Below are 24,742 nucleotides of genomic sequence, written 5' to 3'. Positions count from 1 at the left end.
AATTCCACTGTTTTACTGAGTTCCTACAAAGACAAAAGTTAATGCCTTCATCCTGTGAGACAAAAGGAATATGAATGCATATTGAAAACAAAGATGAATCTTTTTCAGGCTTCCTCTTTAACATTTGCCTGATCCTACATAATACCTGACTCCCTTTTGATTTATAGTCCCAGACAACGATTCAAATTTTCCTTACTGCATCTGGACTGCAATGAACTTTTGAGTGAAAGCAGAAAGACATAGGTAGGGAAGCAATGAACACTCCAACAGGAGGAAAATGTTGGCCAAGACAGAATTGCTCTTGTAAGATTCTCTTCTCTAGAAGATATATATTTCTAATTACTTAGGCAGTCTATAAAAGTATCTGAAAAAATCAGGCTTCAACATATGACATGCAATTTGTATATGCCAGCAGAAAGCAAGAATTAATAAAAAGTACTCCAGATTTATCCTCTTCTTTCCTTTTGCATTATTTATAGGCACAGTCATATTTTATAACATAACAGCAAAAGCAGAAAAAAATGTGTTTATTGAACCAGTTTATTAGTAGTTGCAGTCAGGGAAAGATCCAGCATAGAGAAATCAAAATTTCCTGGAACAGGCAGCAATAGAAGTGTTTTCATGTATACAACTGGTTTGTTCTCATCTTAAGACTAGACTAAATTGCACTAAATTTGTCTTTAATAATTCCAGTGAAATTACTTAAATTACACCAAAGATCAGTGCTTATAAAGGCCTGGAGAGACCACTATATTAACCGAGTTTGGCTTCCTGCATAGCATGCTCTGGAGAATGTCTACTGAGAAGTTTTAGAGCCTGACTGAGACAGAGAGATCGTTCAAGTCAGCTAGCACTGCCTTCCAGGCCAGTTCTTGTTCAAGGACCTCAGGCTGTGGAATAAAGAGGCTGTGTAAACAGCAGAGAATGGTGCTCTATCCTTAAGATCAAAAATGAAAGTTCTTGACCAAAACAGGCTCCTGGTGTGGCTTGAGACTAGTCTGAAACTAACAGTATGAAAGTCCTGAAGACAGCAATGCACAAATTAATGTATTAATTTGATACACTGAGAAGTGGCTGAGAGTCTGCCAGAGACTATAAGCCAAACAGCTGCCTAGTTGCAGCTTTAGAGCAAAGGCTGTAAGAATTTCTCTTCTTAGCACTGCCATACTTGATAGACAAACAAGGCAGCTGCACCAGATCAACCTTTTCATTATTTCCTTGTTTCATCCTGTCACTCAAGGGCTCTATCTTCACTCCCTCATTTCCGATACAGTTTCTGTTTCAGCTTGTTTGGCTCATCCACTGGGTCTGTTTATGCTTTTCTATGCTACGTTTAAATGACATTTCATTTCCATTCTTCAAGAGAAGTGACTTGTTCATTACCAGTATTCCCATCATCATTCAATGATTCTATGCTGACTACTATTTTTGGGACCTGTCAGCTGGAGAATTGGTAACCCATGCACTCTAGTGGTTTTTTCAGTGCTCATCTTTTAAAACAGAAAGTCATATGGTACTAAGTCAAATACTGTACAGAGTTTTAAGTATGTTATATTTATGCCTCCATTCTTTTCACTCAGTCACATAATCCCACCAAGAAATGAAATCAGGTTTTCTTGAAATGACCTGTTCTCCCTAACATCCCTGGAACAAACCAGTAAATGATCTGTACTCATAGTTCATGTTCCATTTATACCATCATGATTCTGGGAAAGTTCCAATGGCTGCAGTCCACTGGATTTTACTTTCAGAACTACTACGTTTCGCAGCCTTTCTGGCTCAATATCCTCAGGGTCAAGACCTGTCACTCTGGTTGAGTAAGTCTCTGTTCTGAAACATCTTAAGAATGAGAACACTGACTGGAAGAAGGTAGAGGAACCTCAGGACTGTTCTGCAGTTTGTTAGCCACCCTCTACACACTTCATAGTTTATCAACAGATGGAAAGTTTGGAGTCTGATAACTTGTCTCTGAATTCAGTACCTTAATTCTTTTGCACAAAGATGCATACAAATATATAGCTTGATCAATTAGCTAATGCCAGTATTGATGATGATGTTAAAACTGATGAAAATGGCATAATAATTGTAGTGAGAAAAGAATGGACTGTTATTTCTATAGATAAAAAAAAAGAGAAATGCAAGCCCTGCAAGGCAAAGGCAGCTTTCTCTCTTTAGCTATTCAGAAATTAACCATAAGGTATTATTCATAGTGGTACATTATAACCATTTGGTGCTGAGGACTTCAACTAGTATAGTTCACCAAATCTTTAATAAGTAAATGGTGGGTGATGATTCACACTCACATAAGATATTGTCCTTTGATTTTTAATAAATGTTTAGATAAAAGCTATTAAAATGCAACACTTCAGTTTTAATAAGCATGCTTTACAACAGAAAAACTGTGAACCAATTCTAGAGATATATCTCTCAAAGAATCCCCAAGTTAATAAACTTAATAGCATCATACATTTCAATTGTCTGCAAAGTGGCATTTATTATCTCAAAAAAATCCAGAATTTTATTTCATTGCAATTTGGGATAAGGATATAGAATTTCAGTTTTAAGAACAAAATAGCTTAAATTATGTTCTGCAAGCATAAAAATCTTTTAACAACCATCAAAAAGTTCAGGAACTTCAAGCCCAGTAAAAGCCATTTTGACTCTATTTTCAGTGAAGTAGTTAGAGGAAGGATGAGAAGAAAGTAAATTGGCTAAGGACAAGACTATTCAGTGCAAACACTTAAGAATGTTAGGTAAGATTGCCTATTCCCTAAGACAAGGCAGAGCACAAAGCAGAAGAGAGTCATTTTTAACTAGACCACCTGAAAATGTCACAATCCTGATACCAAAAAAGTGAATATAACAATAACAAGAGTAACATGACATCACCAAATACTATTAAATCTGTCAGACAAAGAGCCAGAGGGATTTTATAAGGGCATGGGTTTCTCTTTTCTCTTCACTAACCATCAGCTCCCCAGGCAATTAAATGTCCCTGAGAAGCCAAAGATTTTCCCCCTGAAAGACTTTACACCCTATGGTAGAGTCTGCTATGCTCAGCAGGAATGATCCCAACCAATCCAGTGATCCCCAGCAGCAATGATCCTCCATCCCAAAGGGGAGGAATCGAAACCATTTCTAACCAACTTCTTCCTTTCCCTAGGGAAGGCTTGAAAAGTGGACACATCTCAGCTGGGAAAGGACGGGAGAGTGGCATGTAACAACAGAGACAGCAGATCAGGCTAGACCACACAGATCTGGTGCAGAGCTGAACAGAAGTGGGTGCTCACAGATACTAACCAGTGTTATCTGTGGATACTGAGACTACCAGTTTTGGTATTGTATTTGTTTGGAGTCACAATCCTTACAATTATGGTATTACACCATAATACTGGGAGATACCATTATGTTACACATATCCTCTTTTCACACTTTTTATGGCAGAGATGTCCTTCACGGTGTCTAATTCTGCCATGGCTGCCAAGTATCATCCTACTGCCACAGCAAAAAGACCTCCATATCCACTTGAGGAATCGGTCCTAAGATTGGTGCTTAGTGCTCAGAGAGGAAAAGGACCCTGCAGCCACATACTGCCCACTGCATCAGGCTGGTGCTCCAGCTTCTTCCAGCTTGTTCCCCTTGGCATCTCTGGGGACAAGCACTAAATATTGTTCTGATCCTACCTTTGCATATTTGGACTTGGGAAGTTGTTCCTACAAACAATGCAGGAAGAAAGTACTAAAATTCACTCCTGTAACATAGCTGTAGGAGAAGCTCTAAGCTGATTCTAGTCAAAGTTTCCAAAAGTCAATAGGTCCCAAGAATGTTTCTCACAGTTTACCTCTCTGCATTGATTTGACAGGTTGGGTTACTCCTTGCAAGAAATTAAATGCAACGCAGGCCCAGAGCTGTTTTCTGAGTTGTAGTAGGGCCTGTGGTCTGGAGTACTTCTATTGCATTTTAGAATATCCACAATATCTAAGAGATAATCAACAAAATGCACTGCCCCCTGGCACAAGATACCTACATGGATTTTTAGGGCAAGAGGTCATGTCATTTTGTTAAGACTGATGACAGTTCTCTTGTCTGCAGGTCATCTGAAGGAAGCTCATTACCTCATTAAAATCTGCAGTGATGCTCCCAGGGTAAAAATGAGCTTTTAAAGTATATACTGTGTAGCCAACCAATCTACTTAACAAGATGCAGAACTGCTTTTCACTAATGAACTTATAATTTTTCTTATTTAAGTTTTACAGTGACAATTGAAGTGTTGGATCTTAGAAGAAAAAATTCTGGGAAGGTAATGGGTAAAGGAGAATTTGGTAGAAAAAGCAGCATTTATCTGAGATTTCTTTTTATCAGAGGAAAGAAATCAAGTTACTCAATGGTTTCTATAACTGAAAGGAATAAATTGAACCTGTTTGACCTATGGTATCCTATGACAAATTATGCAGAAGTCTCAAGGTTCGAAGTAGCATTAGAACAATGCTCAGTTTCTAATCATTTCACTTTAGTACCCGCTGATTTTTAATTAAAATGATTTAACAGAAGGAGGAAAATGAACTTATTTCAACACTAGTGGTTGCCAGAACCCTCATCTGAAAAAAACAAAAATATGTTGTCACAACAAGAAGTTAGCAATTAAATTAGAAGTCTGAACACTGCCAGGTCTCCTGTATCACAGGTAGAAAAGAACAATAATAGACAACAGAAAGAGTTTGCAGTTAAGATCTTCTTAAGATCTTTAACCTACTTACCACCTGTTCCTCTATACATACTGAGGAACTTAAAACCTCTTTTCCTCTCACAGTTGTTTCATGGTTTGTTTGTTGGTTTGTTTGTTTGTTTGGGTGGTGGTTTTTTTTTCAAATTGAGATTTATTTTTTTTTTTCAATTAAGAACAAAATAAGTAAAAAAATACCCATTTTTTGCAGTGGAGTACAGATCAGCTGTTCTTCTGATGGAATTGTGCGTCTAACGGTCTGGCACAGCTAGAACAGCTTCAACTCCTGTAAGAGCTAGGATGTGTCATACAGAAACACAAGATAATGCTGTCCCAGATGACATGTCAACTAGTGCCATTAAATGTGACTCAAAACCTGGAGTGTTTCAAGTGACAGGGTGGTAGGCATACCTGTCACCATCATCCAGTAGAGACAGGATTACCTTCTTTGTTCTTTAACAAAACTACTATCCAGTTTTCAAAAGCACTTCCAACCTTTTCCCTTCTGAAACACCCACAGCTGCTTTTTCAACTCTTGCTCCTGTCCCTCGTTAGTAATTAATCAGTGATGCCTCATCTCAGCAATTCCACATTTCATAAACCAAGAAGCTAGGATCAGAATCTTTCTTCCCACAGAAGTGTGATGCCCAGTGTCATCATGGACATAGTCTTTGAGCAGAGTTTAAAACTATAATTAATCAGGAGTTTAATATCCATGCAGTTACCAGATTTGACTTTATCTACAGTAACATTAACTAGAGTGTGCACAGAGAATTTTCCTTAAGGCTGCCTACTCCTACAGGTCTTCTGTGCTGATCAAGGCAGCATCCATGCCTGAGAACTTGAAAAGGGTGTCTCATGTTCTAGAGTATGCAGGAAATGGCTGATAATGCAGAACTGCATACAGGTGTTGAAGCATATTGGGTCCACATTTGTTGTAGAAAGCAATGCTTAGCCCTCAAATAGAATCACAGAATCATTTAGTTTGCAGAAGACCATTAAGATCATCAAGACCAACTGTTAAGCTAACACTGCCAAGTCCACCACTAAACTATGGCCCAAAGCACCACATCTACACATCTTTTAAACACCTCCAGGGATGGTGACTCAACCACCTCCCTGGGCAGCCTGTTCAGATGCTTGACAACCCGTTCAGTGAAGAAATTTTTCCTAACAACCAACCTAAATCTCCCCTGGTGCAACTTCAGGCCATTTCCTCTTGTCCTACCACTTCTTACTTGGGAGAACAGACCAACACCCATATCGCTACAACCTCCTTTCAGGTAGTTGTAGAGAGTGATAAGGTCTCCCCTGAGCCTCCTTTTCTTCAGGCTAAACAACCCCAGTTCCCTCAGCTGCTCCTCACAACACTTGTTCTCCAGACACTTCATCAGCTCTGTTGCTCTTCTTTGGACATGCTCCAGGACCTCAATGTCTTTCCTGTAGTGAGGGGCCCAAAACTGAACACAACTATTTGAGGTACAGCCTCACACTGACTTCTGTGGTATATTTGTGCATCTAAGAATACCATATGTTTAATAATTCTAGAAATGGAACAATTACACAAAAATAAGCCTCTCTGTCTATTTGTCAATGCACTGCTCATGAACTCATATTTTGGCCCCTCCACCCAGGGCACAAGTCCCCCCAAGCAGCATCTTCGGGGCAAGCATCTTCATATTCCCTTACCAATATGCTGCAAAGCCAAGCTAGACAAAACAACTCCCTGGATGAGATTTTAAGGCCTGATCTCTTTAAATCCTTGGTCTTTGAGAGAAGAAGAATGATGCAAAAGTTGCTAACTCTGTATATGCCTTTGTGATGTGAAGTCATATTCTAGCAACAGGACTCAAATGACTGCAATGCTAAAGAACTAGTTTTCTCTTTCTTGCATCAAGATATATCAGAGCAATTCTAATGAAGTCAAAAGTCACTGGCTCAGACAAACTGAGATCAGAGATCATATCATAAGTAAACGACTGCCGTCATAATGCCTTAGTCATTTTCAGAACATAGTTTTATAAGTGAAGTTTGAGGTCTCTAATTCACTGCGTTAAGCAGCTGGGTGTAAAATCATTTACACTGCAGTCACTGATGTCAGAGTGACATCAGTCCAGTCTATCAAGAAGCAGCAATTCAACTTGAAAACAGCATGGGGAGGTAGGAGGTGGGGAAGAGAGTTATTTTTAACATTATACTTTATGAAATTATTTTTCGTAGGTACATAAGAGGGATAATGCTCTGGAGGACAGAGAACTAGGCTTTCAAATAAATTATTTCAGTATTTAGCAAAACTGCCGTACTGCTTTGTTGTTTAATCATCCACAGGAGTTCTTTGTTGCTTTACATGTTCCTGTCATAAGCATTATGCAGTAATTAGCTAAAACCCCTAGAAAGCATTAGTGCTGCTTTAATGCTTTACTACATTGTCTGAAACAACTTTTAATAAACTGGTTGTATTCAAATTGTACAAATGTAAAGCGCCAATGAGCATGGATGTATGATGTACCCCATAGCATCTAGAAGTGCATGCCCCTGAATAGTAATAAAATCATCTGGGGGAATCACTTACATATTATACTTTAACAGCATCTTGAGCCTGAACTTCTACTTAAAATGGTACAGATCTCCTTACAGTTTGCTGATAAGGGGAGTAACTGTGAAGCAGTGTCATGCAGACTGTCAGAAAATACGACTTTCTAGATATTGCTGTATTGAATAACTCTTCTTTGCTAACAGCTGATAAATGTTTCTGTCCATTCCAGATATTCTCAGTAGCTGTAGTAAATAGTTAATTCTCTGGTTTCCACTGTATATGCAGAAGTTAATTCCAATAGCAAACTAACTTAAGAATGTCTTATTAGCCATCTCTACTTTCTGTCAACTTCTGTGGACTGTTCAGTAGGTTTATAATTGAAAATAACAATGCATATTTCCTACTGTACCTAAAAATATAGAAAAAGTTAACTTTAATTTGAAAAGTTATTTAGCTTTTTTTTTTTAGTAGTAGTTTGCATGCTAGATCACAGTTCACTCACTTCCCATATATACTACTTAATGGACTAATAAAAAAAGTTTGAGTCAGAAATACCTGGTTGTTAAAAATAGTTAGCACTCCTTTCTGAGAGGATGTTACTGTGAAATCCAGATGGGGCACCTTCACTATACCCTTAATCACATCTTGTCTCTTGACAACTGTCAGTGACAAAATATTACTCTTCATCTTACAGACATAGAAAATCTAAACAAATAGAACCATAGTATCAACATTTTATCTTCCTGAAATGCATATCGGTACCAACTCCAAGGCAGTAACGCATCATATCATAGATTATCCTATACTTGATTGAAATAATCATGTTTCATTTTTAAATATCATTAATGCATTATGGATGTGCTAGTTCTTTCTAAATTATTTTTAAAAAAAGGCAAAGAATAACTGCATAAATAAATAGTCTGAGTCAGACAAATTCATAATTTCAAAATAATTTAGGAAAATGGAGAGCTGGGCAAGGCAACAGTGGACTGTTCATATGCAATGAGTTTTGTAAAAGAAACCATATATTCTGGAACACGTAAGAAGATGAAGCATGAATAATAAACACAGACATGTGATCTTATTACTGTACTTTCAACAAAGTGTGCAACACACGGCATTAAAAAAAAATAGATGAAGTACATCACCTGCATGAGTAACCTGCTGTTTTTCAGATACAAGGAAAACCATGTTTTCTTCTTTCAGCTGGGAAGACATGGCATCACTTTCTCCTATGAAATAGCCAAAAATCTAAACAAAACAAAATAGGACAGAACAAGTAATTCATAACAAAACTACTTCTGCAATATATGTTTATTTGTATAAAGTCAAATATTTACCTCACATTTTTATCATTTAATACTCTTTGAGTAAGTTTCCTAGTGTTATTTGCCTTAACCATTAGCTATCTATAACTTTAGATTGCTGAGATCTGCTACTCAGGCACAATCTTTCTTCAATGTTTGGAAAGAAGACAGCATAGACAGGGCTTCTAGGAATAAAAATCATCTAAATGACAAAGCTGTTAGTACAGCTTTGCCTTGCAATGATTTTTGTTTGTAAATAATCATCTTCAATTTCCTTTTTCCAGTTTTACCTACTTGTGCTTTCTCAGCTAGATTTCAGCTGACAGTAAAAGGCAGACAGAACAGACTTCTCTATATAAACTGAAAGATTCAAAGTAGCATAGTGGTTTAGCCTGCACAGAAAAAGAGCTTTTCCACAACGTTATGTAGATTCCCATTTTCCTGAAAAAAATTGAATATAAAGTCCATTTTTTAAAATTCTTTTTCAGCCATCTGCCTAAGCCTGGCAATGTTCCATTTGTACTGATGGAGATCCCTACACAGGATATTTAGGCAAGTAGCTCATTTCTATTCCAGGGTGTGACATGCTGAAATGCTCTCCAAAGCTCAAACTCTGTACCCAAGAGTATGTCAGTCATTTCCTCAGGTAATTAGTTCAGCCCCACTCAGCTGTACAGAATTTTTAATCTCCTTTCTTATATTATGGACATTATATATACCCTCTTTCTTGAGTTCCAAAAGCAATGCCCCTTTGGATGCAAGACAAAACTTTGCGCTTTTTTCTAGTTCAATATTTTTCATGGTATGCAACAGAACTCCCATATTTCTTCTTTGAGAGATTCAGATGTACATCTTTCAAAAAACAAATTCTTACACGACATTACTCTTCACCCTTCACTTCATAGTTCCCTCCTTACCATGCACACAATTATTATCTATCATACATCATCAGCCAATACATCATCTATTATAGCTCCTTACATCCGTCTTTCTAGTTCACTGTAATATCACCTTGTCTTTCCATCCTGTATCAAGACAGGATACAGGGTTTTTAGTATCCTAAATTCTAGGTGTATGCTCTTTCTGCAAAGGCATAATAACATAATCTTCACACATGAATCAAGAAGTGGTAATACATATGAACTGCTTTTCACTTTACAGCATTTTCATTCACAGTTGATTCTCACTGTTCCACCTGAATGCCCCAGTTCTTTAGTATTAAGTAGAAGGGTTCTGAAAGAATTGGTGTGGCTAGAACATTATAATGGAGTGTTTCCCCAAAAAATCAAGGATGTACTCTTTCCACTATCATCAATTAATATTCTTGTAACAGGTTTGCACCTATAATACAAAGACAGTGTTACAGAATCACAAAGTCATGAGGTTGAAAAGGACCTCTTGCAATCATTTAGTCCAACTCCCCAGTACAAGGTCAGCTACACCAAGTTGCTCAGGACTGTGTTCAGTTGGGTTTTGAATATCTCTAAGGATGGAGACTCCACAAACATTTTGGGCAACCTGTTCCAGTGTTTGATCACCCTCACCGCAAAAAAGTGTTTTCTTGTGTTCAAATGGAATTTCATGTGTTTCAGTTTGAGCCCATTGCCTCTTGCCCTAGAATCATGGAATAGAATAGAATCATAGAATAGTGTGGGTTGGAAGGGATCTTTAAATGTCATCTAGTCTAACCCCCCCACAATGAGCAGGGACATCTTCAACTAGATCGGTTTGCTCAGAGCCCCATCCAACCTGTCCTGTCAGTGGGCATTATGAAGTCTGTCTCTCTCTTCTTCATTCCCTCCCCATTAGGTATTTACACACAGTGTTAAGAGTCTTCTCTTCTCCAGACTAAATGGTCTCAGCTTTCCTAACCTTTCCTCATATGAGAGGTGCCTCAGCCCCCTAATCTTCATAGTCCTTCACTGGACTCGCTCCAGTAGCTCCATATCTCTCTTGTATTGGGGAGCCCAGGTCTGGACATGGTACTCCAGGTGTGGTCTCAAGACCTGAATAGAGAGGAAGGATCACCACATTTGACCTTCTGGCAATCCTTTTCCTAAGCCAGCCTAGAATGCTGTTGGCCTTCTCTGCTACAAGGATACATTGCTGGCTCATGTTTAAAGGACCAAAGGTCTTTTGTGCAGAGCTGCTTCTCAACTACTCTGTCACCAGTGTACACTGGTGCATGGGGTTCTTCCTCCCTAGGTGCAGGACTTTGCACTTCCCTTGTTGAACCTCATGAGCTTCCTGTCAGTCCACTTCTCCAGGCTGTTGAGGTCCCTCTGAATGGCAGCAGCACAATCCTCTGGTGTATCAGCCACTCCTTCCAGTTTTGTATTTGCAAATTTGCTGAGGGTGCACTCTCTCCCATTGTCCACGTCATTAATGAAGGTGTTAAAAATATTGGCTCCAGTATCGACCCCTGGCATACACCACTAGTGACTTGCCTTCAACTGTTTTTTTTATCACTTACGGGTTCAGCCAGTATTCTTTCCACCTCACTGACCACTTATTTAACCCATACTTTGTCAGCATGCCTACAAGTTATGGAAGACAATGTCAAAAACCTTATTAAAGTCAAGGTAAACAACATCCACTGCTCTCCCCTTACCCATCAAGCTAGCCACCTCATTGTAGAATCCTGTCAGGTTGGTTAAGTATGATTTCTTTGATTACCCCTTTGTAAATCCATGCTGACTACTCCTGATCACCTTGTCCTACATGTGTTTGGAAATGGTTTCCAGAATTAGTTACTCCATCACCTTCACCAAGAATCAAGGCGAGGCTAGTAGTCCTGTACTTCCATGGATCCTTTCTCTTGCCGTTACTGAAGACAGGAGTGACATTTTGCTTTCTTAACTGTATGTTTCTGTTTTCCAGACAGTGGAGAACAGGCCTTTCACCTTTATGGGGACTAAAGTTTTGGTGGGAGGACCTTTTCTTTACGACTGACTGACCTGGTATCAGGTCACTCCTGAGTCTGACAGGATGCTGGATGCAGTGGCTGGGCTAGGTCAGTAGCTGTCCTAAAGCCAACAGAGGTGGAAGTTCTCAGTGAGACACCTAGGTGTGTCCTGTCATGCCTCCTGTAGACATGAGGCGGTGCCACATCTGATCTTTTGCTTTTGCCCAGCAGGCAAAACACTGCCCAAAGAAAGGGCATCTTAGAAATCCCTTACAGCTGCATAAATGGCTTCTGCTGACTCCAACATGGAGACGGGATCCCAGCAAACCCCATCCCATAATGTCTATCAGAGGTTGACAGAGAAGATGAAGCAAAATGCAATTTACACATCTTTCAGATATTTGCCACTATAAAAATACAGTTTTCAAAGTGCCAACTACATTTGGGAAAGAGATGCAGAGGTCAGTTCCCCAAGTCATTGATAAATGATAGCTGTTAGACTGTCCAAGATAGCTCTTTTAAATTCTGAAGCCATTAAATGACTAAGGGTAGATTCTAATTTAACTAAAGTTAGTTAACTAAAGACTTTTTAAACTAAAAACTTTAATAAAAAAGTGTCCTTTGAGTATGGGTATACTGTTGTTGAGACTGCTGGAAACTTAGAAAACCCTTGAACATGGAGGTACTTGAAAAAGAGAAACATCATGAAGATAAAGAAATAGGAACACTCACACAAGGCCATGATCTTTTAGGTCATGGAAGTATATTTGGAAGATTTTGTCAAGCTAAAGAGAGGCCAGATATGTAGAAGTAAATTTGAAAAAATTAGGTCTGTGAGAGTAGGAAGAGAAGAACAAAGGGTCAGGGATAGAGTTCTGGGAATGGGGAGCAGAGAGAGAGAGATGATAAAAGAGAAATATCAAAGGAACAAAGCGACTTGACTTTCAAGACTGAGGGCATGCTCAGCAGTGCCAGAAGCAGCAGGGGAACTCAGAAGAACAGGGATGAAATACAGTCCTTTTAGAAAAAAAACAAGACTGAAGCACAGACAGCAGAAACCATGATGGCTATTTAGGATTTTACAGAAAGTAACTGTTATCAATAATACATTTGAAAAATTAAGTGATAAAAAGGAAGCTGAAGCAAAATCAAGGTTACTTACATTGTTCACAGTGGGTAATTAATGATATGTCCAGTTGCAGTTTATAAATGTGATTTGTCTAACATAACTAGTAGGTTGATAAACATTATAAGAATAAATGTATCAGCTAAGAGAGGCATATCTTCCTCTTTCACCATCTCTCTCAAACAACAGCTGGTCTCAACTAGAATACTCAGAATACTTTCCAGTCTTAAAAAGCCAATTACCATTTCAAGCATGTAAAGGAGCAGATTTTCCTTTTTTTCTTTTCCAGAAAAAGAAAAGTTTCACTTAAAAGGAATGAAAAGCTAAGGAGGATGAGAAAAGTACATGGGACTTAGGCCCGTCAAGTGTTAAATAGAGTCAACATAAAAATAAAAAACTTTAAAAAGTGGAAGAGCTACAGATATGAGTGGAAGAAAAAAAGGATCTATGATCCTCACGAGTAAGTAAACGTCTACATCTTTAAATGTCAAGAGGTGAAAAAGAGATGAGGAGACTTTAGAGGTGTAGTACAGCTACCCTTGTAAGCCTGTGGCATAGTTAGAAGAACAAAGAACACTGGCTCCTTCCTGACATTAGCAACTCTCCAGGATTACCCAAACCATTTTGAAACTGTAGAGTTTGTCAGAGAAATAAATTTTTAAAAGACCACCACCACGTGATATATAGGATACAAACCATTCCCATTTTATTTTATTAGAACCCATTCAAATAAGCCTGGAAATATGTGGTTTGATCCAATCATTACATATAGGATGTTACCACAATTACAGTAGATCAAAAGCTGATGCTGAAGTTATGGTTGATGTAAATTGGGCTTAGGCAACAACCAAATAATCAATGCAGCAATTATTCTGTTTCAGTGTAAGCTAAATCTGGAGAATTCCAGGAGTCAGCAGGTTTCTTAATTCAGTTTTCATCTTTCTCTATACCCAGACTACCCATAAAAGAAATCTTATGCTTTTGTCTGGAAAGGAGCTTAGCTTTATGTCCCATAAGGTATAGATAGCTTGTACTACATATCACCATCAGACTTCCCACTACACAGAAGGAAAACAAAAAAGCAAAAAAACTCACTGCCGCTCTTCAATGCAGTATTATATTTCAAACTGTGCTAGATAAGGCTGTGTCGAGGTAAAGAAATCAATGTCAGATTGAGGCTGATTCAAGTAGTCTGATCTTTGTCTGTTTCATAACTGAATTATCACTTCCATAATGGATTTCCAGTTACCTAATGTTAAATATTTCTCCCCACAAGAGAAAATAAATAAAAAAAACACATTAACACTTTAATCAGGATTCTTTTGAACAGAGAAATAACAAATATTTCTATTTCATTCCCTACAGAACTCAATATAGTCTCACTGATATCCCTCTTCTACATGAAATGCATGCTGTGAGATGCTGAAGATTCATTGAATACCACATTCCTATTTTTTCAAGAAAGTTTATACACGGGGCATTTTAAAAGGCTGTCATCAGTCAGCTCACACTTGGTAAAATTTGAGGAATGCTCATAGAAAGGGTTCTGGGGAATTTTATCCCAGGCAACTCCCACACAGATTTCATAAGGAAACCAAAGGGGCTGGCTTCACCTCTTTCATTAGACCCCCTGTGCTTGCTTGTGTAATTATGTAATCCAGGTAACTAGCCTGATCGCACTGGAAACTCAAGTAAGGTTTTGGAGTAAAAGATACTCACTCCAGCAAACAAACAGAACTTTTTTCAGTTCTCTTATAAACTAATGGCCCTCAACATAATTTGCTGCTGTTCTGCTTCCCTAAACAAAGGGCTGTCAGCCTGACAGTCACCAGGACTTCAGAAGTACTTTTCTCAACTGGTCCCTGCTTCATACCCATAGAGTATATTTTACTCTGTATAGGATATGTGTCTAGCTTGCCACATCTACACAAGATATTATATCACTTCTCTCCATCTCATACAAAAAGCAGTAAGAAGCTTGAAATGAGCTACAGAATTTTGAATAGTATAACAATTTGACTGGTGCTGTCATGCAGTACTTCAGCATGTCTGATGGCAGTTGGCCATTTCAATAGCTTAGCTTGTATAACATGTACCAGCAAATCCAGAAATGTCTTTTTTCCCCCTATTTTTAAAGAGTTTCAAAGAAATGTTGAGAAAAGCCAGGACCTCACCTTTAAGTATCCTCTCATGTTGAAAGAGGAAGGAAGGAAGAAGGGATGACATGCAAGTAGGAGACATGCAAAGATAACAAAATTTAAATTTACCTCTCATAAGGTGAATTTAATAACAGAGGAATTGGATGTAGCCTAAAGTTCTATCTGTTAAAGAGGGCTTATAGGCAAGTTCACTAGAAGGCAGTTACATGATGTTTGATGTCCTGTACAGCTGTTTCACAGATTTCCCTTAGGCCCTCCTTGAAGAAAATCTTTACTGCCTGACATAACCAAAGTTTGTGAGTAATGTGACATTATAAGTAAAAACAATGTTAAGAGAGGTATTAACCAGAAATGTTCCTATACAGAACCTTATTAAATTGAAAGGACCAAACACACTGTGTTTAGGATGGTATTAGGAAATTACTTGCTAGCAATCGTTAATAACATGTAAAGAACAGGTGTTGGGTATCTTCAAGGTTCAAATAATAACACGGTGTTCCAGTGTAACATATAATGGGAATACGCTAATGAATTTATAGTTCATGCCACTTGTTAATGCCTTACCTTATGACTTTAAGTCCAGCAAGGACTTGCTATATATGGCAGTTCCACCTAAGCTATCATAGAAAAGTTACTGTGTACTCCACAGTACATAACTTGGAGTACACAGTAACTTTCCTATGATAGCATAGGTGGTGCTGTCTTCAGGTAAAAAACAAACAAAAATCTTGCAGTAACGTATAATGATGGATGCTCTTGATACAGATTGGCTCAAACAATGTAAAAATCAGTCATTTTTACAAAATAGTTGCTTGAAACACTATCCATGGGAAAATACCTTAAAAGATACTTTTCTAGAGCAAGTGTTCATAATTTCTTGTAACAAATGCAAAAAAAGAGCACCATGTTTAAAAGTAACAAGACAAAGTACTTTTTCACAAAATGTGTAAAACTGTGAATGCTATGGAAGTATCCTTTTTTAGGTGGGTTCAGAAGTAATTTATAAATGGATAGATTAAAAGTCCATCAAAGGATACTAAACACAGACTGCAGTTGCAACTCTGGCACAGAAAATCCTTAAGCTATGTGCAGCCAGAAGCTAGAAGTAACCCAGATCTACTATTTCATAGTTACCTCATTCTTACATGCTTTTTAGAAAGATTTGCTATTTACCGCCACCAGAGACAGAAAAATGGATTACATGGATCTTGCCCATCTACAGATTCACATAATACATACAGAACACTGTGGTTAAAAACACTCTCTAATAAATGCTGCCATACCTCTAATGCCTCACATTTAAAGTAAAGACCAGATTTATCCCTGTGAAAAGGGGAAGAGGAAGGAGAGAAAGCAGAGGAAAGAGAGAAAAGAGAGGAAAGAGAAAAAAGATATTTCTGATGGCTTAGCTAAAGATAGCCTTATCCTCAGAGCACAAATTGCATACTGTAGTCATAAGAGATTTTGCATTTTGTCAAGAAGCCTGAGGCCAATGCATATCAGTGAAGCAGTTCAGAAGAAGACTCAGGCTCCATGCTCCAGATCCTGCTGCCTTGTCAGGAATCTAGTATATCAAACTTTGAGGATAAGCAGTTCTGGTAGACAACTCAGTGCTCTTTCACAAAACAAGATGGAAAAATGCTTTTATTTAGTTAGGTCACGCTTTAACATGTATTCATGTGCATACACATAATAGGATCAAGGATCAGGGGCCAACTTCCTCAATTCATGTAAACCAGTGGAGCATGACTAATGTTTAATAAGAATTTTGATTTGCAGGTTCGGCTGATGTACCAAACAGGTAGGGGTAGGAAAGAAAAGTAGTTCACCTACAAATAAAAATGTAACCTACCCAGGCTTTACTTAATTCATTCTAATTAACCTTTCTAATCAGACTTCCAGTGGCACGGCTTTACAAGGACAGATACCTCTCAAAGTTGGAAAGAGTGGTAAGAAAAATCATACAAATTTGGAATAAAAATAGTCCTGCTTGCTGAAATTACTGGACTGATTTTATAACCAGCATAGTAGGAGCAAATTTTGCTCTTAAGAATCTGCTAGAATTAGCAGCATGGATTCTCCCATGTGTTAAGCTGCTCTGCATGATATATTTAGAAGTCTGAAATTAGCCAGAGATAGTCAGCAGAAAATCCAGTACAGGGAATCTCTTAGCAAAAAGCTTGTAGAGACAACTCTGTCATTTGCAAAATACCCACCTGTTTACCCATATGAAAAAGGTGGGAAAGGCAGGGCTCAGCAAAGGTCTTCCATACTTAATCTTCCACTGACATGATGGCGTGGAAGAATCAGAATCATAGAATGGTTTGGGCTGGAAGGGACCTTAAAGATCATCTAGTTCCAACCCCCCTGCCAGGGGCAGGGACACCTTCCACTAGACCAGGTTGCTCAAAGCCCCGTCCAACCTGCCCTTGAACACTTCCAGGGAGGGGGCAGCCACAGCCTCTCTGGGCAACCTGTTCCAGTGCCTCACCACACTCACAGTGAAGAATTTCTTCCTTATATCTAATCTAAAACTACCCTCTCTCAGTTTAAAGCCATTACCCTTCATCCTATCACTACATGCCCTTATAAAAAATTCCTCTCCAGCCTTCTTGTAGGTCCCCTTTAGGTACTGGAGGCCCCTTTTAGAACTACTCCTCACTCTAGTGAAATAGGTTAGGGATGCCTCTAGGGATTATTTTCATATTTACAACTTCCACGTACACTGAATACTGATATGATGCTCAAGTTTCACATCCCAGGTTTTGGCACTAGGAGCATAGGATTATACTTACTTAAACTAAAAGTATAATAGCATAGGGTACAGAATAACACAAGCTAGAAAGAGCTAAATTTTTACAATATTACAAACTCCTTCAGTTCTCAAGGTCTATACCAGGATGGATATCATCACTGAAATGTCACAAGAGAAATTCCAAAGACAGATTTTACCCTCCTATCTTCAAACATCTTCCCTGGAAACTTGCATTTAATCAACAAATGGACAAATGCAAGTTTCTAAATTGTTTATTATCACACCAAACATGGAGCCTCTTTCCTTTTCAACTTGTCAAAATTAAACATCACTTCTTGAATAGGATAACAGCAACAAGTAAATTACTCTAAGCCAGTTCTTCAATATAGTTTTTGTCTAGATCAACCAAACCAATATATTTTATCTAATTTTCTAGCTTCAAAGGCATACCTGTTTTCCAAATAATTGTTATTTTTAGGAAATGAATGGCAGCCAGGATAAATGAGAGTGCCCCATTATGCCACAGAGCTCATGAACAACAGACTCATGAACAACACATAATCAACAGCTAAACACTGTTACCTTTTAAGATTCTAATTAGTTGTTTATATTTAATCAGGTTTTAGAAATCCTTACCTCACACCATTCTGTTCTTGCATCAAGGTTGTTGGTAATCTTCCTGTAAAAGGCCTTAACATTATGATCCTTGACTTCTGGACCAAGAAAAGTCTGTGTGGTTGTACAGAACTTGTCATAGTCTATCTCATCTGTATGGGTGGAACTGTATACACAGAGTTAAAAACCGGCAAGCTACAGCTTCTTTCCTTATCCCCCCTACCTCCTGTTTTATTTCTCCTTCAATATCAATAGCATGCAAGTTCTAGCTCCTCAACCTGTATTCACAAAAGCATTTTGCAAAAAAAAAAGAAAAAAAAAAGTTCAGTCTTAATGTTCAGTCTTTTCAAAACTACCCAATTTGCAATGCATGACAGGAAACAGATAGATAAAAGAATAGGTGAAAAATTCTCACCTCTTCTTTCCTCCCTTACTTTCATCCCACAATTCTGGTTTGTTGATCTGAACTTGAATGGTGTCTGGAATAAAGTTTATCCTTTCATGCAACAATAGCAACTCAATGAGAAAAGCAAAACTTTGCCCTCCTTATTTACAATTAAGCAACTGGATTTACAGAATTCATCAGGTTTGTGCTTTTACAGATCACTAGAAACACTGCATTGTGCTAACTTGTATATGTGGCAGCTCCACCAATTATATTTTGTGAGCAACCACCATAGCATTGTAATTTGACCAGAAGTCCTAACTGGAGGAGAAAAGCAGTCTCATAGCGCAACCTGCCTATTTCCTGTAAAAATCAAGAAGTCACAGTCTGAACACTAATTTCAGGTCTTTCTTATAGTCTTGTCTCTATGACACCTTCTCTCCATATGAAAATCACACTTTTCCATCAGAAAGAGTATCTCTTACCATCATCTTTGATATACAAGCCTAATCTCTCCTTTGTCTTCTGGATTACTGTTTTTTCAACTAGTTTCTGGAACTGCTTCAAAGCATTCCTGAAATCCAGCAATTCAAGAGCAGAGCAATTCTCCTTATCACAATCCTTCTTTTCAGACATCTTTTACTAACAGAGGACAAGTTCTTCTTACAGCCTGGGACAGGCCTTAAATCTTAAACTCCCATGAGTTCATATGAGATGCAGCTGTGTGACAGGTACAGCAAAAAAGAGGTGACTGGCTTAGCATCTCAAGCTGGCAAACACAGCAGTGGACTGTCAATGTCACAACCTCCCATTACATCACAGAACCCTACTTACTGGGTGGCCCTAGGACATGAACCAGGAGCACTAATAACCTGGCATACGAGATTATTTCATGGTATCTGATGCAATTGGTGGTTGAACACACATGAAATTTCTCACTTCTAGAGCCAGACAAGGATTTCATCGTGGTTCAATTCTGCTACACCTGGCACTGCTTTAGCAACATGAGATCACATTCCAGTAAGAACACACCTTTGAGACTAGCTGTTGCAAGTTTATCACATCTTTCAGACTTTTGTACTGAGTGAGGAGGAAGGAAGATTATACCAGTTATCTTTAAGTTTCATATTGTCTTCTTGTGCTGTGGATTATTTCCAAGTTTTCTGTCAAAGGCTGCACACCAACTAACAGAGCTAGGAGCAGTTGCAATTGTGGATTCCCTTGGATCCACACATCATTTGGTGAAGAATGACAGAGCCAATGCTCCATTTACATTTGCTCTGTGACAGGAGAACTGAGACCAGCTCATGTGCTACTGCTGCAAGGCTCAGCCAGGGATCTCAATCTAGGTGGGGATGTCTGGTTTTACAGTAGCAATAAGAGTATTTTACCAGAGAAGTTATGAATGATTATTCATATTGTACAAAGAGGTCAAGGACATCCAATTCAATCCAAAAAGAACGTTATTGATGATCTAGACGAGGGGATTGAGTGCACCCTCAGTAAGTTTGCAGACGACACCAAGTTGGGTGGGAGTGTTGATCTGCTCGAGGGTAGGGAGGCTCTGCAGAGAGATCTGGACAGGCTGGAGTGATGGGCTAAGGCCAACTGTAGGAGTTTCAATAAGGCCAAATGCCAGGTGCTGCACTTGGGCCACAACAACCCCCAGCAGCGCTACAGGCTTGGGGAGGAGTGGCTGGAGAGCTGCCAGTCAGAGAGGGACCTGGGGGTGTTGATTGACAGCCGGCTGAACATGAGCCAGCAGTGTGCCCAGGTGGCCAAGAAGGCCAATGGCATCCTGGCTTGCATCATAAATAGCAGGGCCAGCAGGGACAGGGAAGTGATCTTACCCCTGTACTCGGCACTGGTGAGGCCTCACCTCGATTCCTGTGTTCAGTTTTGGGCCCCTCACTACAAAAAGGACATTGAATTACTCGAGCGTGTCCAGAGAAGGGCAACGAAGCTGGTGCAGGGTCTGGAGCACATGTCGTACGAGGAGTGGTTGAGGGAACTGGGGTTGTTTAGTCTGGAGAAGAGAAGGCTGAGGGGAGACCTCATCGCCCTCTACAACTACCTGAAAGGAGGTTGCAGAGAACTGGGGATGAGCCTCTTTAACCAAGTAATAAGCGATAGGACAAGAGGGAATGGCCTCAAGTTGCGCCAGGAAGGTTTAGACTGGATATTAGGAAGCATTTCTTTACAGAACGGGTTGTTAGGCATTGGAATGGGCTGCCCAGGGAGGTGGTGGAGTCCCCATCCCTGGAGGTGTTTAAGAGTTGGGTCGACTTAGCGCTGAGGATATGGTGTAGTTGGGAACTGTTAATGTTGGGTTGATGGTTGGACTGGATGATCTTCAAGGTCTTTTCCAACCTAGACAATTCTGTGATTCTGTGAACTAGAAAAGCACTGTTTGACAGTTCATTCTTGAATGTAACATTGAATGTTTGCTTCCTTAGTAAATCTCTCCATTTCTTGAATATATGCCTTATTGTCCTCTTTACTGTATTCAAAATCCTTACCCAGTGAACTAGAACTTCCAGCCTAGAAACCAAATTACTCTGCAGAAACATTTTTTTTAATTGCATAAATCGTTATGATTGAGATTGCAAGAAATCCAATGATGGAGTGGTGGAGTTTTAGTTACTTTCAGGTGTCCAATTGCCTCTCCTTAAGCTCTCACAGCCATTCAAACTCCCTTTATTTGTCTTAGCTTCCATTCAAATTACTGTTTCTTTCCTTCTCCTAACATACAACTAATGAGACCAGAGATTAAGTGTTGGCTCTTAACATGTGCCTGCCCAAAGCTCAGCTGTATGTCTTAAATGGTTACTGTTTTGAAAAGGGTCTGCATTTTACTTGCACCTAAACTCAGTCAGGATCTTAAAGTCAGAATATTCCTATACCTAGGTACCCCAAGGACCTTTCTGGTTTTTGCTCTCAGGGCATAAACAAAAGCAGGATGGGGCTATTCAGAAAGTAAAATTGCAGCTACCACTTTCTTTTGAAAGTGGCAGCCAAGCGCACTCACTAACTAATCAAAATTGTTTTATATGCCACACAGTGTCTTGAGATCAGACAATTTTTGCCCTGCAAAAGCACCAGTCTCTGTGTTATATCTGTGTTATCTTTCTATCCTGCTACATCTTAAATTATTTACTGAATAGTGGAACTGTAAGATATGCTACTGGCGTGCTGGAAAAGTGAATTTATTTTTCTTCTAGCTGAAAGAGAATTAAATCCAAAACTACCCCCTGAATGAGTAACAGAGTGACTACTGAAGAAAGGGCAAGGGGAATATTCTAAAGAATCAAGTTTCACTCATTCTTTGGAAAATGTAAATCATGTAAATGATGTAAAAAGCTGTCTTCAAAGAATGGTTCAGTGCAGTGTATTTTAAGGAGGAGGAAGCATTTTCCTGAAAAAACAGATGTTTGAAAAAGGAGTTTCACTATTTGCACCTGTGATCATTAGTAGTCTTCTATTGACTAAACAGTCACAGTTTATAAAAAAAAAAAAAAAAGGTTATAAGTGTTGGTAGTTAATATGTTAATTACTTTGGATCATGTTATGATCACAGATTCTCTGCATATGGAAGCTAGTTATCTTGCTCAGGCTTCTGGATTCTATGCTACACTTCAGATGATCAACTTCCAGTCCCTACAACTCTCTACTGAATCTGACCCCTTATGCTTGATAACATTTTGCAAATTGTAAAGGCTTACCATTTTCTGACACTGCCATGTGAGGCAGCATGTTCCACTGTGAAGACAGAAGAACTGTGTTCTTGTCTTGGCTCTGCCACTTGTTGCTTCTTGGTAACTTTATCAGGTTGCTAAAATTTACCTGTAAAAAAGGAATAACATCCCAACCCTGAATTAGTTCCTTTAAAGTATTAATAATTCTTATAAGTTACTGTCCACATTTTATGTGTGCAATATCTGGAGTTCCTTTTGTATCACTACACTATGCTGACATTAAATTCTGGCACCTTGCCGTTTATCACACTACTCCACATCCGCTGCACATTTACATGAATATTATTGGCATAATAAATATAACTTGAACCGTAACTGAAGGTGAATAAAACTGTTCATGGCATTAGCTACGCTTAAACAAACGTTCATTTACATTTGTTCACCGATCTTCCAGTTAGTGAAGTCATTAATTCACATTCATTAACACAATCACATATTTCTGTGATCAACAAAATTCTGAAGTATTTCAGAGAAGCACATCAGTGACAATGAATAGAGGCTGGTATCTTCTACCATTCAAAAAAAAATGGTGCTTATGAAGAAATCACGAGAAAAGCTGTTGTCCCACTTTTTATTTCCCTCGCCAAGGTATATTTGCATAATGCTATATTATTTTTGGTTTTATACCAGTACAGACATTAGTGTTTTCTTAAGCACATGATTAAGTTTTGGATGAGAAAATCTGACCAGAACAGGCAGATTTTCCAAAATATCCCCTTTGACCCTAATTAGTGTCCTTACTCCCAAATTTAACAGAGACATCATGAAATGTTTAAATCCAGAAGAGACCTTGAGATCTTCTACTTTCACCTCCTGTGTTACAGATCATTAAATATCAGCCATTTATCACTATAATGAGCCCAACAACTTTGTTCTAAAGCATAACTTGTGGAAAGGTATCAAGTTTTAATCTGCAGACACTAAGAGATGGAGAATCCATCATGTTTGTTCCAAAGGTTAATTGCTCACATTGTTAAAATTTAAGCTTTCTATTTGAATTTGTGTGGCTTCAGCTTCCATTCAGCAGTTGTTGGAATATCTTCACTGATTTAGAGTAGTAGCTGGTATATTCTCCTACTAGGGGCCTTTGTACCTGAATTACTTCTCCATTTCTTTCTCTTGTTAATTAAAGCAGATAGAACTCTCTGCCTCCTACTGCAAAACTTTCCTTCAGGCCTCTAATAATGTTTGTGATTCTTTTCCACATTTGCCAGCTTTCAGCATCTTTAAAGAATGCTGATGCCATGTTGCTGTGCTATACCATAATAAGCAAATTGGTACTCTGGTCAAATAATTAACTTCAGTCTATTTGTTAAATACACTTTTCATTAGATCATATTGATCAATTTCTTTGTAGTGTTCTTTAGCTATTGATCTCCAGATCAGGTTTTCTATTACTTCACCCAAGGCTGATGACAGGCTCATTGGTCAAGGCTTTCTTGAATTGCTGTGCATGGAGTCTCTGCTCTGTGGAGATTCTGTAGGTGAAAGGAAAATTATATTTCTTTGTGGCTATCTAAAGCCTGGTATCAATCAGGCATGTTTCAAGAATATCAAAATCACTTCTTCAGAAAAACAGATAAAGACCATAGTCTTCACACACACTTGGGAAAATCAGCTGAACAACATTTTTGAAACATACAGGGAAGACAACAATTTGGTATTAAACAAAGTTACTAAAAATAATGCATGTAAGTGTCTCTGCATGAAATATCTAGTTCTCCAGGGAAAGTGGTGTTTCAAGATATGCTACCAAACACGAGCAATCCAACTGCTTGAAGTTCTATCATTTCCACAGGTTAAGAGCACAAAAATTTCTGGGTACTCCTCAATGGTAGTAACGAGTATGTTTTTTGATTAGAATAAGGAAAAGCGTTTGGCAGGGAAAAGCAGCACTGATTCCTGGAAAAGAGAAGGATAGCTTGAGGATGCATTTTTGCTAGTTCCAATGGTAATGCTCCAGGAAAATGTTTCCTTTGTATGTCAACATACTCAGTGGTTCGTCAGAATACTATGTCTTGGTCAGAGTTACGGTGTATTTGATATATTGCTTCCAGCTGAATCCTTGTTATGCAGTGTTTCCTGTTGATTATTTTTTTCCAATCTGTGTCATCTAAGCTTGTATGACATCAGGCTATATTCTCATTTCCCAATTAGTAACAGTGGTTTATGGTTTATAAAAGGTATTAACATCCATCTTGGAATGGAATGGCTAAGAACAGAAAGCTGTTTTATTCTCTTGCAACCACCCATGAAGAAACTTCATGTTATATAGTATAATGAAAATAGACTGAAACACCAAATAAGGAACCATTGCTTTCAGTACCCGTTGATTCTGTTGTCTTCAATGTTTAACCTCAAAAAAATGTACAGTACAATTTTAAAATAAGATATGATGACTCAGTGGACTGACATACAAAAGTGGAGAAGATAGGAACTGCATTAGGAGATAAGTCTAAAGGGGAAATTCAATATT

The 24,742-nt window shown here is 38.5% G+C and overlaps 1 protein-coding gene across 1 annotated transcript in view; it reads right to left on the bottom strand.

Annotated features, from left to right (window-relative positions):
• WDR64 (WD repeat domain 64) overlaps positions 1 to 19,147 on the bottom strand; it is a 79,774-nt gene extending 60,627 nt beyond the window's left edge. The window contains 6 exon segments of the mRNA XM_074864617.1: positions 146 to 180; positions 4,547 to 4,598; positions 7,815 to 7,918; positions 8,408 to 8,510; positions 18,148 to 18,278; positions 18,997 to 19,147. Of these exon segments, the coding sequence (XP_074720718.1) occupies positions 146 to 180; positions 4,547 to 4,598; positions 7,815 to 7,918; positions 8,408 to 8,510; positions 18,148 to 18,278; positions 18,997 to 19,147 (576 nt within the window).
• Positions 19,148 to 24,742: the final 5,595 nt, after the last annotated feature.

Source organism: Strix uralensis, chromosome 3 (genome assembly GCF_047716275.1).
Source record: "Strix uralensis isolate ZFMK-TIS-50842 chromosome 3, bStrUra1, whole genome shotgun sequence".
Lineage (NCBI taxonomy): Eukaryota > Metazoa > Chordata > Aves > Strigiformes > Strigidae > Strix > Strix uralensis.
The sequence above is the reverse complement of the archived record's forward strand: the minus strand, read 5'-3'. Positions and strand labels throughout refer to the sequence as shown.